Genomic DNA, 15391 nt, shown 5'->3' with positions numbered 1-15391 from the left:
TAAGAATTGCCGCCAAAAGTTCCCAAACATTGTTCTTCCAGAACCCTAAAAAGGAACTAGAAAATGAAAACTCATCCCTGACCCATGATAAGTCAGCTCGATAAGAATAAAGCATATATGATTACACTTTTTCAAGCATGATGCTGTCTCTTGCCAAGTTTTGACCGCGTGTTATTTTCTGAGCTTTCGCCATAGTCAATCGATAGAGCCAAACAGCCACGACGCCCAAGAAAGCCATACTCGCAACCATGGTGACCAGAGCAACACGACGAGCGGATGGAGGGAGATTTGGATCGGATAAGTTGGCAAACTGGGATCCCAGCCATACATCGAGACATATCTTAAAGGAGGCTATAAAGGTGGTAACAGCATACTGGGTAAACGTGATGCTGGACACAAAACAAACCAATAAATTGGAGAACTGCCACGGAATAGGGCTCATACGAATCAATAGAATCATCTGAAACGGAAACTTCAATGAGAACCCCAAAAACCGTAGTTATGCCGCGATTGGTTGTCACTCACGCTGATGCCGCCTTGACTCAAGGCCTCCTGAATGGTCTGATATTTTTCTTGCTTGGATGGTGACAGACGTAAAAATCGTGCGAAATCCCCGTATCGAAACAGGCTAAAGAAGACGATATCAATACGCACATAATCATTATATACTGTTTCACGATGTTACCCGTAACAGCACAAAGCGCCGACAAACGCACCTGCATATGTGAAGTTGATTAATAGACTGAGAATAGAAATCAAGGACGAACGAGTGAGTTACCTCCTACGGCAATAGGAATACCGTCAGGGAATCCGTAAATGAATCCGCAGCTGGTCGTCGTTAATGTAAATCCGAGCATAGGTGGTATCGACATGAGGGTAATAAGTAAAGCAAATCCAAAGCGACTGTATGAATTCTCGCGCAATGTGCTTGCACCATCTTGAACAACTACAATCATGGTGAGCCGTTCCTGTCACGTTGCTTGTCGATTTTTGCTACGGCTTTCCCTCTTTTCACTACCGTACATTCTATTAATTGTGCGCGGTAAACACAAAATATAAACAGAAAGCTGCAAACAACAACCGCAGCTGCAGCGCCAACAAGCCTTGAGCGTACTTTCATGGGCAACAAATGCAAGAGAGAAAAAATGGCCCAAAATTTCGGTTCAATTAATTTTCAGAGTCAGTGACTCGAACGGCGACTGGCGAAAATACTTTTGCAACCAACTTTTTATGATGTTCCATGTTTGACGGCTTTCATCCTATCACCAGACCTTGGTAAACACCATTTAATAGAGTTCTTGCTCTGACTTTCTATCTTTGATCAAGAATGGAATAAACTAACCACATAACAATAGTTCCTTTTCTACACTATGATATGCCGGAAAATTTTAATAGTCATGATCGTTATCATAAATACTGTAGAGCTTGATAAGGTCATATACTAAGATATAGGTACACAAAGGGTTCATGATTTTACCAGTAATTCGCGGAGTAAGTCATTGATTATTGGTAATCTTTCAAGATCGGCCTGAGCGTCTTTACGTTGCTGCTCGTCCCCGACCGCTTCTTTCGACATAATTGAACGCAATTGCCCACGTTTGTTATCCACTGCCTCTACGCGTTGCCGAAATTGGTAGAAAAGGATTTCGGCTCTCTGCAATATTTCTTGTACGTTCATTGTCATTGATAAATCGTTGATGTACTAAAGCCGAATTAAACTGATTATTCAAAATTGCAGTCAACAGAATGCCGTACCTTTAGAATCTCATCAAATGTTTGGAGGTAATCAATGATCACGTCGCGATGCTAAAATATATCAACCGTCCGGCTCTGTCAGTTGATCCATTTTGTATGATATGTGTTTTGATTGACTTACCTGATCTAAAATAGCCAAAGCAACAAATAAATGGAATTGAGACGATAGATGATCGGTCCACAACACTTCCCATAATGTCAACACGTCATCCCATTCGAATTCGCGCTTAAACCAGACCAATAACCACCGGAAACAGAAGAATAGATTTTGGCTATCGGTACGCTGAAAGTGTTTGTACAGAATCGGATCCATAAATTGCAAGAGAAGATCCATGGTTAACAATTGGCTGTGCATGCCGGATTGATCCAAATAAAAATTCGACTTCTAGTTTTCCTTGTAAGTTGTCCAGTGAATGTCATCGCTGTTCTTTTTTTTTTTCGTTCCACTTACAGTGCGTTCCATGAACCCTGCAAATGCCCAAAACGACATGGGCTCGTCCTGAATCACCGCATAGAGAGGCGATAAAAGATCCGACATGCCTTGCACATAACCTATTTATAATAAACCCCGTTTTCCACATAAGTTTCAACTTTTTTCAGCGACTCTTCAGGCTTGTCGAAGTTTACCCAATTCGGTTTCGTAAATGTTATAGGTGCAGAGAATATTCTTCAGCGTTTCGAGATTCTCGTTTGTTGTGGCGTATACCGCGTGATCGGGTGTGGCGATGTCGTCTTTTTCGTAGAAGGGAACGGTTCGGTCCGTACGATGCACATCCTTGTCTACCCATTTTGTGGGTTAGGCAACGATTCTCTTATCTCCGTTGTATGTCACATATGCATACCTATTCTATGTTTTTGATCCTGAAATTTGGCGCTGGACAGAACACTGTCATTATTTTTCCATTTTGCTTTGAGGGATTCGTAAGTGGCACTATAGGCGCATGATCAATAAAAGGTGGCTTTTCTCATGAATAACAAGAGAGATTTACATTTTGTCTTTTCGCATCTGGAGACGTTCGGTTGATGTGGAATCCCAGGGAAATACATGGTTCAGGAATAACCAAGCATCTTTACGTATTTCCGGGACCATGCCACCGCAAAAGATGGCTTTGCGAACGTAGGGTAAACCTACCGTAAGTTTACCATCGTCGTCGAAAAATGAGCGCCACTGTTGCGCAGTGACAGGTGGTGTTCGGGTATGTGTTGGAATGGATAAATCATTCTCAGACTATGTAAGTGGAGGAAAGTAGAGATGTGTTATGTTTTACGCTGTCAATAAATTTTTCAGTAGACTGCCTACTCACATTCAGGATTTCAAAAACTCCAAGTGCTGTGTTTTCTTCCCAACCATCATGGCCCCAAACGCCTACATTTCGATATCGTCGCTCCACTGGTGTGGCCTGCTCCGACTGAGCGGCCAGTCCTGCCGCCCATTTTGCCAAGAAAATACGAGCAGAATCGTAGTCTTCCATGGTTTTTTGTACTGTTTCGTTATGGGCCATTGATTGCATCCCCGGTGGCAGTAGGGGCATAAATGATTTTGATGCCGGATGACCGAGAATATTGGCTGAAACGCAAAAGTACAACAGGCATCAGTCATCGGGAATCCCTCCATACAAAATTGTCCAAAAGCGAGTACCTGCAGTTTCACGAGAAAATTTGGTCACTCGAGAGAATTTTTCAAGTAAATTCCATTTCGCTTCTTTCAGTGTCTATTGAGATTGATTAGATTGCTTTGTTTTGATGAAACGGTCTGTGTAACGCGTACCGCTACAAAAGGATCCATTTGTGTCGATTCAAACACCGAAGGCGATCGATGAGGACCAGCTGAGGAAGCGGTGGCTCTTGCCGTTGGTTTGTCTGCACTTTGAGGCGCCAGCGGTTTTTTCTCATCGAACGATTCCTCGACCTTCTCTTTTGATACAATATAGAGATTGGAAGATTCGGAAGAGCTACCAAATAGCAGATTTGATCAGAAGAAAGACTACAATACGAGAACATTCAATGGGAGATGACATACCGAGCAATAGGTAGAATTTTGGAAAGCCGTTCCATAAACTCGTCGCCACCCCAGCGTAGCTGTTGTTTATCCTGAGGATCAGCTGAAAACTTTCCTCCTTGGGTCTTTTTTTGAAGCACCGTGCTGCGGCTTTCATCATCATGGAACCATAGAGGTGCTGACGAGTGGCCATCTTTAAAATTGATCACAATATTGCCATACCATTGTTTGATAGAAGGTGCAGTAATCAAAAATGAAGATATATCATGCACAGAAATTGATAGCGCATACAGATTGCAAACTTCTGGGATATCGCTATCGGAGGGTATCATCACCGTCGAAACTAAATCGAAAGGTTGAATTTTTGCTGCTTGCTAAAATCACAGTACGAGTGAAAAAAAATACCATTCATAGAATCATCAAGATTCTCAGGTGCGTGGACGTTGACTTGCACAAATGCTTCCAAATCTTTCGTTGGAATAAGTGCTTCTGGTGTCCAGGCCACAAGATATTCATGTGATGCCTACAAAAGGATGAATAAGCTTGGGCTCTACTTTTTACAGTTCGGCAGCTGCGCGGTAAAAAAAAAAAAAAAAAAAAAAATTATGCACCTACTTTTCCGACTATCGACAAATAGCCTGGAATGAAGTCTTGGACATTGGAAGACGGATGCACATACACTTTGGATTTCGAGTACAACAGTTTGACTGGAATGTCACGGTCGACATGAGGAGCGGTGGCTGTAGTTTGAGCAGCGTGCGGGTCGTGAACGAACTAGGCGCAGGCCAAGGATAATTTTAGCCGGGGTTTTCCGTCGATGGTTTGTTGGTTTAAATAAATTTGGTTTATCTGTGGCTTGAACTTACGGAGAAACTATCTGCGGATGTATTTCCTTCACCCATTGTTTATAAGAAGGGAAAGGACTTTTAGTTCGTGACCAAAGCAGAAAGCGAAAGAGAGTGCAAGAAGCATTTCCGCAATGAAACAGCTTTCTTGGCTTGCGAGCCAAGCACCAGTCACGGATATGCAGGAATTTTGCCTTTTTTGCCACCTATAAATCTGGGATGATGTTATTGGCTGACCCATTTTGTGGATAATTTTTTTTTCTTTTCAGAAACGGTTATGCTTGAAATTCATTCTTATGCTCTTGTTTTAATTTGTTTTAACTTTGTGCAAAGGAAACCATGTGGAGATCTAGGCTTAACTTAAGCGGTGTTTGATGTTGTCGATACTGAAAAGCGGTAGAAGTCTTCACGCATGTTTCAACTGAGGCAGCGATATTTGACATAGGAACGCAGAGAGCCATCATGTTGTAGAGAGCATCATGCCGGGACCCAGCAAGCCGATCTAATGAGTCATTCAAACCGGTTTTCGAGGGAGGCGACAAATTTGTCCTTCACGTTGTATAGCACCGAAACGAAATCTCGAAAGAAAGTTAGCGACATTACTATTTGAATGTTTGCAGCGAAAATGGAGAGTACACCCATGTTCGGTGGAAGAGGTCTCAAAATGCAATATCGCTGGAGTTGCACAAACAAGCCAGAAAACAAACCGCGTACTTGTCTATTGTATCTCCGCTTAAGGTGTCCAGTTTTCTAGATTGTTACATATCATCGGTGCCTTATTTCATTTCCTCTGTTTTATCTTTCTTATTCTGTTGTTCCTTTGGATATTGCGCGTGAGTTCGGGTTGTCTTCTTTTTCCTTATTCACATCGTCACACAATCTATTGCAGTTCCCGCCGTGCCCAGCTACGCTTGCGTTCGTACTTCCTCCTTACTTTCAAATCATAAATCATCTCAACCTTTTTTCGGTGGCAGAAAAAAAACTAGGACTTAAGTTCTGCGGCTGAATAATTTCTGGACCAACACGTTACTCCTTTATTTTTATAACATTACTTTGTGCTGTGTTATCATTTCGACGTCCAACAAGGAGCGGACCGACAGTGGGAATCTTGAAAATGTCGTTCCTTAACAAGAATTCGCGGAAACGGTCGGTGCTGGTGGTCATCATTCTCTTGTCTGTAATGTTCATGGTATTTCAGGCCATTCCATATGAGCATCGCACGTTTTCCATTCCAGACGTCATCCTGCGCAAAGAGACTGAACCGACAACGACCACCGTCAAGGATCCGGAACCTTCGGCGACGCCGGCTTTGGAAAATCAAGAGAAATTTCTGACCTACTTACCGTATTCCCGCTTTTCCAATCAACGAAGTACACTGCTCAACGCCGCGCTACTAGCAAAGTATCTCAACCGTACGTTGATCGTACCGCCTATGTTCTTGGGCTACGCCAACGGCTGGTCTCCCGCCCCAGGCTTATACGAAGTCTTGAGCAACATGACCGATTCCCATTTTCAAGACATATGCTTTGACGAAAATCAAAACGAAATATATTACGAACCCGTGATACTTCAGGAAGGCGAACCACCCGCCTTTGGTTGCTACAATTTTACGACATATGTTATCACACCTTGGAGCTGGGCAACGGATTTGAATCGGTTATCATTGAGCGAAGACGAAGGCGGTCTCGGAATCAACATTATAGAACGACAGGATATGTCCCTGAGCTCATTAAAAAAGCAACTAAACTTGCATGACGACGATCTTTATCTGATGGAAGATTCGACAGTAAGTCTCCTTTGACTGAATGAACGAATAATCTGAGTATTCATGTTATATCCTGTATCACTTGTTTATTGTTTATCGCAGCGTTATCAATGGCATATTGTAGACGATACTAGCCATCCTCCTAATCCACGTTATCAGCAAGAAGTCTCCATCAAGGAATTATCGGGTATTCGAGAGCGGTTGTTGCATTTTTACGGCATTTTCGGATACGATCGTCTTTTGCTGAGTTCCAGCGACAGCGAGGAATACCGCCTTCGTATACAGCAGGCATTGATCTTTCGACATCCGGCTATTACCGACGCGTCGGCCTTTATCCTTGGCCAGCTCCTCGACAGCATCGATAAGAATGAAAAGGAGCTAATGCCCTTGGATCCACATGAAGCGCGCAAGAAGGAAAAATCAACCGGTCACTTTGATCCTCCGCGATTCGTCGCGGCTCACATTCGTGCCGGTGACGGCGTGTTCCTAAAAGGACTCAAAGACCGAATTCCGGAATTTGTGCATCAGATTTGGGATATCATGAAGGGAAACGAAACCACTTTGGATGATCTCATCGGAGCCACCAACAACAAGACCGCGATAAAGGAACACAAACTGTTGCATGCCAATCAACCTCTCCCCAAAGCGCCTCGAAGAATCCGTGATCGTCTTGGAGCCTTGTCCTTATCTGATCGTCTTGAGGCATGTGGACAATTGAATCAAATGCTTCTCTATGTAGCCACGGATGCGCCGTCGCCCCGAGACAATAAGGACCTTCAGCCTCTCTTGGATGCTTTTCCATGCACCTACTTCATGGCCGATTTTTCCGATAATTGGCGTGAACCCCTACTCAATCTCCGGTCTCCCCTTGACCCGTTTAAAGATCTTAGCGAACATCTGGTCATGTTCGTGGATGCGACTGTATGTGCGTGGGCAGAAAGATTTATCGGGACGCGAACTTCCACGTTTTCAGTAAGTGCATTACTCGGGTAGCATCAAATGCCAACGGATGGATTCTCATGAGAAATCATAGAACTACATTAAGCAGTATCGACATGCTATCGTCGATGAAATCATAGACGGTCGACGCACTGGGTTAGACAGCCAATAAGCATGCATTTTCATGATGTATATAATCACGTCCTTTTATTTTTCATTTGTCGTCTGATCGAGAACTATGCTTGGATGCAAAACGCAAACCTGCTTTTGCTTTTCAGGAACAGTTCTCGATTATTTTGACCTGTCACTTTTTATTTTGTTACATTCTCTTTCTGTCTATCTATCTTTTTGTTTCTGCCATTGTATACCATTTTCCAACAGCCATCATGAATTAGAAAATTGGACACTTTTTTTTTCTGTGAAAAACAATTGTTCATATTACATAACAAAGCCCTTCTGTTGATACACATGCCCATGCCATCTTTTATTACCCATATTTTGCAAAGCTTCTAAAAATGGCCCGTTCACAGAGGAGCTCGTAATCGAAACCTTGAGTCAGTAAGAGAACTAACGGCTACATCGAAACGACGGCATTATGAATTGTAAAATGTTTGTTCCACAGACTAAGCAATCAACAATTTCAGTGACCAGAAATCACGGTTTACCGATGACGGCGCAGTCGCAGTTCCTGGCCCAAACTACAACTCGTAAGGTGAAAACCGAAGAGTACCATTATCAAAGGCAATAATTCATTAGCACCATCGACGGTATGCTGGAGTTGGTTCTCTTTGACGGCCAGAGGAACCCAAAGTGCGCAGCACATTTGCCAATGCGTTTATGTTCATGTCTCACTTCCGTGCTCACGTCTTTCTACGTTTACGCTTGTTTAAACAAGCACTGTGACTTAATGTGCATGAAAGGTCAACGCAGAAATTGCTGGACACAGTGAAGGGCGGTAGAAACCAAAGCTTTTATTTATGTTATGGTTTTACTTTACTTTACTTTACTTAACTTTACTCTACTATATTCTATTATACTCTAACTAGTTATGACCCAACCGACACAGCCAAAGCTGGTGCGGATAAGGTGAAGGGACGAGCTTTTTACTCTCTCTCGTCTCTTTTTTTTTTTCATTCACTTGAGAAAATTACTTTTTGATTCCTGCCGAAGCAGACCAAAAAGTAAAACCATGCGTGCCAGGAACACCCACATGGAAAAAGAAAAAGAACTCCCCCGGGGTGAGCCCACCTTGCCGTACATTACTCCCGCAAGGGTCAACACCCGACCAACTGATGAACGGATAAGCAAACCGGTGCGGGAAGACAAAAGTCTACGAGTAAGCTAGCCCCAGTTACGAATCAGCCCCGCCGCCGTACAACATGCTGTTCATGAATTCGCCTTTATATACCCCTTTCATTTTCGGCCCCCCCCCCCCCCCCTCACAGTCACGTTTTCGTCCAATAAGAAACGTTAAGGATGATGGGTCAGCACGGCGTGACACTCTACGCCGGCATTCGAAGCAGCAAAAAAAAGGGCTAATTTCCTTCTCTCCCGCATAGAGACAACGAGTGGGGGTCTGTAATGGTCCATAACTCGAAACCAGCTACGCCATTCCAAAAGAATAGAGCAGTTGGCAATTTCTCAGAGTGCATGAACAAAATAACACTTTAACTTGAGTAAATCCCTTCTTTAATAATGATTTGACGAAAAGCACGCGCTATTCGTCAACTAAACAACGGAAGGTTGTTACGGCAACTTGCAGAAAGTTCATGCTTATCCGCGAGAGCATACCATTGAAACAATCGATTGCTGTGGTTACCACGTAAAATGACCCTTTGAAACAAGGACCTTGAAGTTGTTCAACTCGGGCGAACAAGTCAGCATTTTATTGTAAATGTAACGTGCAAGTCGCTGTTCGCGCAAGCTACTCGTTGAAAATATGGCTTGACCTATATGACTGGCTTCCAAAGTCATCGATGATGGCTAAAATCGAAAACCGCTTATGCTGGATCTGGATCTGGTTTTTATAGTTGCCGATGCACAAGCTACTCCATAGTTCTGATGCACAAGGCTACACACATGGTAGGCACTGCTGACTAGTTATTTCTGGCGAACTATGATCTGTTACCGAGAAACTAGCTCAATCATTTCTAAATGTCAATGGCAATGTGATTTTTTATTTATGAATATTTTTCGACGGCAACAGGTGAAAAAAAAAAAAAAAAAAAAAATATGATACAAGAAGGAAATCGAAGATGAAAGAAATTATGATGAAGTGATTTTAGCTTGGTTCGGATGCCTTTTTGGTTCCAATTATAGATGCCTCGTTATCTGAAATACCCAGACATGATGGTTTGGATCAAAATTAATATTTGTTACATCAATGACAAGTGATGCTTTTTCGTCGATATGCCAAGTGACCGGTTGTTGCGAGTTCATCAATTGGATCACCGTGTTTTCTTGCGTATCAAGCACAGCAATAGGAGTGGTAACAACCAACTGAGAAGCGGATGGCGCATCAAAGGCAAAAATGTACATGCTCAGGCCATCCCGTGCTATGGTGAAACGAAGCGATGATGACGATTCCTCTTTTTGTACCCAGTACGGTTCCGCGTCAAAGATGCTTTTCTCCACTGTGTTTAGCCATAGACCAATGGCTTGCAATCGACTCTGCATAGGACGTGGAATATCACCTGAAGCTTCGGGACCGATATTTAGTAAAAAGTTTCCCCCTTTTGCTACCGTATCGACGAGTTCCTGAATCAGACTCGTTACACTGGCGTACTGCTCATCGGTCGTGGCTCGATTAAATCCAAACGAATACGGATCAATTCCTCGGGTGGCCTCCCATAACCTACAATACCCTTTAGTAACTTGTTTGGTGATAAATTAGTTTAAAGGTTGAATATTACCTCGCTGGAACGTAATCCAATTTTTTATATTCAACCGTTTGGAAATCCGAAACTGAATTGCCGCAACGATCGTTGACACCCACTTCTCGACCGTGTGCTCTGGCTTGATTGTAGTACTCTGCTTGCCATTCTGTCGAGTTGTTGATACCGCCAATATCACACCACATAATATCAGGCTCATATTGGTGGATAAGTTCTCTGATTTGCGGTACTTGCAGCTCATTCACAAAATCCTGGACGGCTGCATAACCGGTATAAGGTATGGGCTTGTTCGTGTATGGATTGTACGGAGGACCATGCCATCCTAATGAATCGTCTTGGTACTTTGGATGATACCATTCGGGAAGTGAAACTATGGCATTCCATCTGTTAGTGTTGCACCATCCTTGTCGCCACCATAGCATATCAAACTTACAATATAATCCCCGCCTTAATCCGGGATAGTCGCTCTTGGATACAGAAAGCAGCTCGTTCACAAAATCACGGCGTGGTCCCAAAGCGACGGTTGAACGATCGGTGAGGGATGTATTGAATAAAGCAATGCCATCATGATGTTTCGTGGTAAACACATAATATCGAGCATTTGATGCGCTGATCAAATCAAGCCAGTGTCGAGGATTGAATAAAGTTGTATTCCACTGTTGGATAAAATCGTCATAGGCGAAATTTTCACCGTAATGCTCGCGATGATATTGATGGGTTGGATCATTGACATGATTCATCTGCCACCAGTACCACTCGGCGTATTCTTTTCCCGTGGGCGCCCATGCTGGCACGCTGTATACACCCCAGTGGATAAAGATACCAAACTTTGCCCTTTGAAGCCAGCGAGGCGAACAATGACGTTGTAACGACCTACCACATCATCCATTGTAGAGATAAGAATTTTGTGGCTCCAAGAATTTGACTACTATACCTTTCCATTTTATTAAAGCTCTGCGTTGCTAAATTCAAAACGAGAGAAACCGATGTTTTTACCACTTGACGATGATCATTCACACTCTCAACTTCAACTGTCACTGGAACGGGTGTTAAAATATCAGGGCAGTGCGGGCAGTCGATGGCTACATCTACCAATTGACGGTGACCTGGCGCCAGACTGGTCAAGACAGTCTCTTCTGTAGAGGTAATGCCATTTCCAAATATTCGAACTCGGATATGGTTCGCCCACAATTTTCCAGTGTTATGGAGTTCAATATTGACCAGTGGATGAGGTGGCCCTTGCATGGTGTTGGTTTCTAGGAAGCAAGAAGTCGCTTTAGCAAACGTAACCAGCAAGCCTGATTGTGTTGCTTGATAGGCGGTGATGCCAAAGACGTGCAACGTTGTATCGGAAGATGAACTGACGGATGGCGGCAGCGACATGGAAATAGCCGGACCGCGTCTAGGGTCGACAAGGACAGGAATAGAAAATAAAGCGATGGCATCGTTGCGGTTATCTTTGGCAGAAACCACCGTGATACGATCCAAAAAGCCAACATCAGGCGCTCGCCAGTCAGGTACATCCAGCGCCGTAGAATCGGTAGAACCATCCGCATAGGTCACCGTCACATGAGTGGCCATGGGACCCACTGTTGCTGTCACCAGCATGTAAAGTGCTCCCAATATCTCCTTTGTAGGAAATTGAATAGTTTGACCATTTGCTTTGACGTTGTCAGCGGCATTCCCAAATGCTGTCTTGTATTGTACAAGATTGCTCGACGCCGTATTATTCAAGTGCTCGGTCGCAGTAATGTACGATCCGCGACCATCTAGATCTGCACCTGTTCCGAACCCTTTGTTATTATAATATGCGTCAAGGTTGAGGTGGTAAAATGATGATGACCGCTGTGCATCGACGAGCACAGATTTTGTCGGTAAACCTTCAACCTTGAGTAAGAGTTGGAGCGGAAGCCATAAAATCAGCCAACGCTTCATGGGTAAGACCGGAATCAAGGTGATGGAGTAAAAATAAGAAAATAAAATCGATAAAGAAAAAAGTGAGAGATCGTGTCAAAGGCAAGTTTTTGAATTTTGTGTTATTTCATTATTTATCTATCCAAATATGATAATACGCTAGCTCTCCTCTGCTCCTGTTGCCGTGTTGTTGGCTACATGCAGGTGTTTCCATTGATGCAGGATGGTGCAGCCTTTACTGTGGGGGAATGCCATGCATATCAGCTGAAAAACCAAAATGGGAAAGGAAAGTTCCCCCTTAGAAGTCTATCTCTTTTTTTATGTGCTTTTTCGCTCCACCAGTTCATCCGCATTTACAGTGTCTCTTATTTTTGCCTTTTAGAGAATTCGCACCCTTATGCAATGCCTTGAACATCAAAAGAAATATAGAGTCTCAATGTTCGTACTGTATTATTTGATATTCATTGAAAATGACAAAATACAACCAAGGTAGTATTTTTGATTTTTTCTTCGATTGCCTCCATGACATCGATGGGTTCATGACCAAAGCCATGTGTTTTGAATTGAATGGAAAAAACGATCGAGAATAGTATGTATAAAAAAGAGTCAGATGGAAAGTTTAAAGAGGTAAACAAAGAAATTTAACATGGGGTAAGAAATGGCGACAAAGCATTTACAAGACGTCGACGTTGTGCAAGTCCTTGCAAGCACGCTTGACACGTTCAATCATGGTCTTTTCGGCTTCGCGGATGAACACACGGGGATCGTAGTACTTCTTATTAGGCTTGTTGGCACCTTCGGGGTTACCGACCTGGGTTTGCAAGTAGTCTTGCTTGGCCTTGTAGAAGTCTCTCAAACCGCACCAGTAAGCCCATTGGGTGTCGGTATCGACGTTCATCTTCACAACACCGTTGCGAACGGCTTCAGCGATTTCCTCCTCAGTCGAGCCGGAACCACCGTGGAAGACAAAGTAGACGGGCTTGGGGTTATCGCACTTGAGCTGCTCGACGACGTAAGCCTGGTGCTTACCCAAGAGCTCGGGGTGAAGCTTGACGTTACCAGGAGCGTACACACCGTGGACGTTACCAAAGCCGGCAGCAATGGAGAACAAGTCAGTGACTTCGGAGAAAGCCTTGTAGATATCCCAGATATCCTCGGGCTGAGTGTATAAAGCAGAGTTTTCAACGTTTTCGTTGTTCACACCATCTTCCTCACCACCGGTGATACCGATTTCCATTTCGAGCCAGCAACCGATAGCCGCCATACGCTTCAAGTAAGTAAGACAGATTTCGATGTTTTCGTCCTTGGTCTCTTCGGAAAGATCCAACATGTGAGAGGAGAACAAAGGTTCACCGTTGGCCTTGTAGTATTCCTCATCGGCAGCGAGCATACCTATGATTACGTCAAGTTGCATGAGTCACCTTTGTTTCGCCAATGTCCCCCGTCCAATAATCTTTCTGCTCCCCGGCCATCCCCAAAAATAAAAATAAAAACGTGACTACTCCAAAGACTTGGATGTAGATGAAACACAGATATTTACCATCGAACCAAGGAAGAAGCTTCTTGGCACAGTGGTCAGAGTGGACAACAACAGGAATACCGTAGGCCTTGGCAACAGCACGGACGTACTATGGAACCGAAATCAAAATGAAATGATTTATCGATGGTGAGTTTCGCGTCGGTAGGCAAGTATTAAAGCATCTCTGACAAACGTACCTGGGCACCAGCGACAGCACCAATGACGGAAGCTTCCTGGTTCTTGTTGCTCAAACCTTTACCAGCAAAGTAGGCGGCACCACCGTTGGAGAACTGGATAATGATGGGAGACTTGATGTCACGAGCGGCTTCAAGAGCAGCGTTGACAGTGCTGCACAATTTATCATGTTTTAGTTGAAACTGAAAAAAACCCAGGCACCCGAAATGAACGGGGGGGGGGGGACGTGGAGAACAAGCGGAGATATCTAATCGCCGCTTTAACCCCCACACACGACAGTTACCTTGTGGAAGTGCAGTTGATGGCAGGAATAGCAAACTTGTGTTCGCGAGCTAATCAGAGAAACATGGAAAGAAGAAGTAACCCCAATGAATATGCATAGTCATCTAACGTAGACGTTCTGACATATATGCGGAGGACGGGTACTTACCATAGCTGAAAAGCTTGCGGACGTTGTCACCAGTGAGGACGCCAGCGGGAACAATGTCGAGGATACCCATGTTTGATTAAAAAAGAGATAAGTTGAAGAAAGGTAGAAAAACAAAAAAAAACTCAGAAAGAACGCAATCGTGCGCCTTTTAAGTGTCCCTGAAAAAAAGAGCGGTCAACCCTCAGTTTTGTCGCATCATTCCGATTTTACTTCGCTTTGGGGAACAAGTAGATCCCGACCGTAGCCTGGGAAACTTTTTTTTTTTTTTTCGGTTGAACATGCAGGCTACTCCACGCTAGGCGGACATTCAACTCAGCGTTGAATCGATACGACAACACCCATGCCAAATGGAAGTGTGTTCCTCAATTTGCTTGGTGTGAGCCGGCACGACAATCGGATCAAGTACCGTGAGTTGGCTCATTCGCGGTTCATTCAAGGAAAATCATTTTCAATAACAGAACCCGACCTTCTCCGCAAAAATCCTCCCATTCATATGATAGTGACACACAGAGAGGTCTAGAAAGAACCAGGGGGAACCGCGGGGGAAAAAGTAGTCCTACTCTAGTAAGAAGATCAGTCTTTCCCCGCACCACAATGCGTTCATTGTGGCAGTAACCACTCTCAGCTCTGCAGGAAAAGACATCGTCCCACTATACTGAAGTGGTCATTTTTAAAAAACATAACATCACCCAGACTTTGTGCAACCTAACACGAAAGCCGCTTTTACTAGCAACACATCGACGCTTCCCTACGCTTTATTTTGCTTGCAGTGAAAGCTGTGTACTTAAAAACGTATTATCCTATTCAAAAAGGTAGAATATCATACTAAAATTCATTTCGTAAAGTAATCAGGAAACCGAAGTGAGCAACGGGAAACCCAAGATTACCAAAGCTTTCTTTTTTGGTAATGAATGCAATTCTGAAACAAGAAAAAAGAATAAAAACGACCCCAAGAATAAGAGGTGGACTTATTATATCGCTTGGTGCATTCGCGTGTCACGTCGTTCGTACTTTATAATTCCCACAAGCGGAGCGATTGGTCCTGGTAATGCCTTTGCTTTTCCAGTTCTTCTTGTAGCTTGCCCTATAAAAGTCATAGGCTTTGACTGATTATGTTGTGTTGAACATTTGCAGGG

General features: G+C 43.7%; 5 protein-coding genes across 5 annotated transcripts; 1 reads left to right on the top strand and 4 right to left on the bottom strand.

The window, feature by feature from the left end:
• Nucleotides 1-20: 20 nt before the first annotated feature.
• Nucleotides 21-1236, bottom strand: BYT42DRAFT_306037 (snare associated Golgi protein-domain-containing protein). The gene is made up of 5 exons (XM_051562944.1): nucleotides 1024-1236; nucleotides 779-946; nucleotides 686-716; nucleotides 526-628; nucleotides 21-460 (listed from the first exon to the last, which is right to left on the bottom strand). Exons 1-5 carry the CDS (start codon nucleotides 1118-1120, stop codon nucleotides 122-124), a joined length of 738 nt encoding a protein of 245 aa, XP_051424742.1. The 5' UTR covers nucleotides 1121-1236; the 3' UTR covers nucleotides 21-121.
• Nucleotides 1237-1465: 229 nt separating this feature from the next.
• Nucleotides 1466-4816, bottom strand: BYT42DRAFT_634708 (rab-GTPase-TBC domain-containing protein; the record flags this gene model as incomplete). Its single annotated transcript, XM_051572483.1, has 14 exons — nucleotides 4621-4816; nucleotides 4370-4528; nucleotides 4197-4277; nucleotides 3776-4128; nucleotides 3524-3707; nucleotides 3395-3467; nucleotides 3060-3322; nucleotides 2745-2983; nucleotides 2598-2686; nucleotides 2383-2535; nucleotides 2207-2307; nucleotides 1877-2140; nucleotides 1756-1806; nucleotides 1466-1702 (listed from the first exon to the last, which is right to left on the bottom strand). Exons 1-14 carry the CDS (start codon nucleotides 4654-4656, stop codon nucleotides 1466-1468), a joined length of 2283 nt encoding a protein of 760 aa, XP_051424741.1. The 5' UTR covers nucleotides 4657-4816.
• Nucleotides 4817-5338: 522 nt separating this feature from the next.
• Nucleotides 5339-7449, top strand: BYT42DRAFT_306016 (uncharacterized protein). The gene is made up of 2 exons (XM_051562943.1): nucleotides 5339-6385; nucleotides 6467-7449. The coding sequence occupies exons 1-2, from the start codon at nucleotides 5714-5716 to the stop codon at nucleotides 7355-7357; spliced, it is 1563 nt and encodes a 520-aa protein (XP_051424740.1). The 5' UTR covers nucleotides 5339-5713; the 3' UTR covers nucleotides 7358-7449.
• A 2098-nt stretch (nucleotides 7450-9547) lies between these two features.
• BYT42DRAFT_566566 (alpha-L-fucosidase-domain-containing protein) lies at nucleotides 9548-12205 on the bottom strand. Its single transcript, XM_051567996.1, has 4 exons — nucleotides 11132-12205; nucleotides 10631-11070; nucleotides 10216-10567; nucleotides 9548-10157 (listed from the first exon to the last, which is right to left on the bottom strand). Exons 1-4 carry the CDS (start codon nucleotides 12130-12132, stop codon nucleotides 9617-9619), a joined length of 2334 nt encoding a protein of 777 aa, XP_051424739.1. The 5' UTR covers nucleotides 12133-12205; the 3' UTR covers nucleotides 9548-9616.
• Nucleotides 12206-12470: 265 nt separating this feature from the next.
• Nucleotides 12471-14473, bottom strand: BYT42DRAFT_566562 (fructose-bisphosphate aldolase, class II). The gene is made up of 5 exons (XM_051567995.1): nucleotides 14256-14473; nucleotides 14109-14157; nucleotides 13828-13978; nucleotides 13652-13739; nucleotides 12471-13503 (listed from the first exon to the last, which is right to left on the bottom strand). The coding sequence occupies exons 1-5, from the start codon at nucleotides 14323-14325 to the stop codon at nucleotides 12785-12787; spliced, it is 1077 nt and encodes a 358-aa protein (XP_051424738.1). The 5' UTR covers nucleotides 14326-14473; the 3' UTR covers nucleotides 12471-12784.
• Between the last annotated feature and the right edge of the window lie 918 nt (nucleotides 14474-15391).

Source organism: Radiomyces spectabilis (assembly GCF_025331425.1).
Source record: "Radiomyces spectabilis strain NRRL 2753 chromosome Unknown BYT42scaffold_5, whole genome shotgun sequence".
Taxonomy (NCBI): domain Eukaryota; kingdom Fungi; phylum Mucoromycota; class Mucoromycetes; order Mucorales; family Radiomycetaceae; genus Radiomyces; species Radiomyces spectabilis.
The sequence above is the reverse complement of the archived record's forward strand: the minus strand, read 5'-3'. Positions and strand labels throughout refer to the sequence as shown.

Excerpts from the sequence above, each read along its gene's own strand:
- BYT42DRAFT_306037 (XM_051562944.1), bottom strand. The coding sequence starts at position 1,120 with ATGAAAGTACGCTCAAGGCTTGTTGGCGCTGCAGCTGCGGTTGTTGTT. Across the intron at positions 947-1,023 it reads CCGCGCACAATTAATAGAAT|TTGTTCAAGATGGTGCAAGC; the intron begins GTACGGTAGTGA and ends CCATGATTGTAG. Across the intron at positions 717-778 it reads TATTCCTATTGCCGTAGGAG|GTGCGTTTGTCGGCGCTTTG; the intron begins GTAACTCACTCG and ends TCACATATGCAG.
- BYT42DRAFT_306016 (XM_051562943.1), top strand. The coding sequence starts at position 5,714 with ATGTCGTTCCTTAACAAGAATTCGCGGAAACGGTCGGTGCTGGTGGTC. Across the intron at positions 6,386-6,466 it reads ATCTGATGGAAGATTCGACA|CGTTATCAATGGCATATTGT; the intron begins GTAAGTCTCCTT and ends TGTTTATCGCAG.
- BYT42DRAFT_566566 (XM_051567996.1), bottom strand. The coding sequence starts at position 12,132 with ATGAAGCGTTGGCTGATTTTATGGCTTCCGCTCCAACTCTTACTCAAG. Across the intron at positions 11,071-11,131 it reads AGCTTTAATAAAATGGAAAG|GTCGTTACAACGTCATTGTT; the intron begins GTATAGTAGTCA and ends ATGATGTGGTAG. Across the intron at positions 10,568-10,630 it reads ATTAAGGCGGGGATTATATT|TTTCACTTCCCGAATGGTAT; the intron begins GTAAGTTTGATA and ends GGAATGCCATAG.
- BYT42DRAFT_566562 (XM_051567995.1), bottom strand. The coding sequence starts at position 14,325 with ATGGGTATCCTCGACATTGTTCCCGCTGGCGTCCTCACTGGTGACAAC. Across the intron at positions 13,740-13,827 it reads GTGCTGTCGCTGGTGCCCAG|TACGTCCGTGCTGTTGCCAA; the intron begins GTACGTTTGTCA and ends TCGGTTCCATAG. Across the intron at positions 13,504-13,651 it reads GCTTCTTCCTTGGTTCGATG|GTATGCTCGCTGCCGATGAG; the intron begins GTAAATATCTGT and ends ACGTAATCATAG.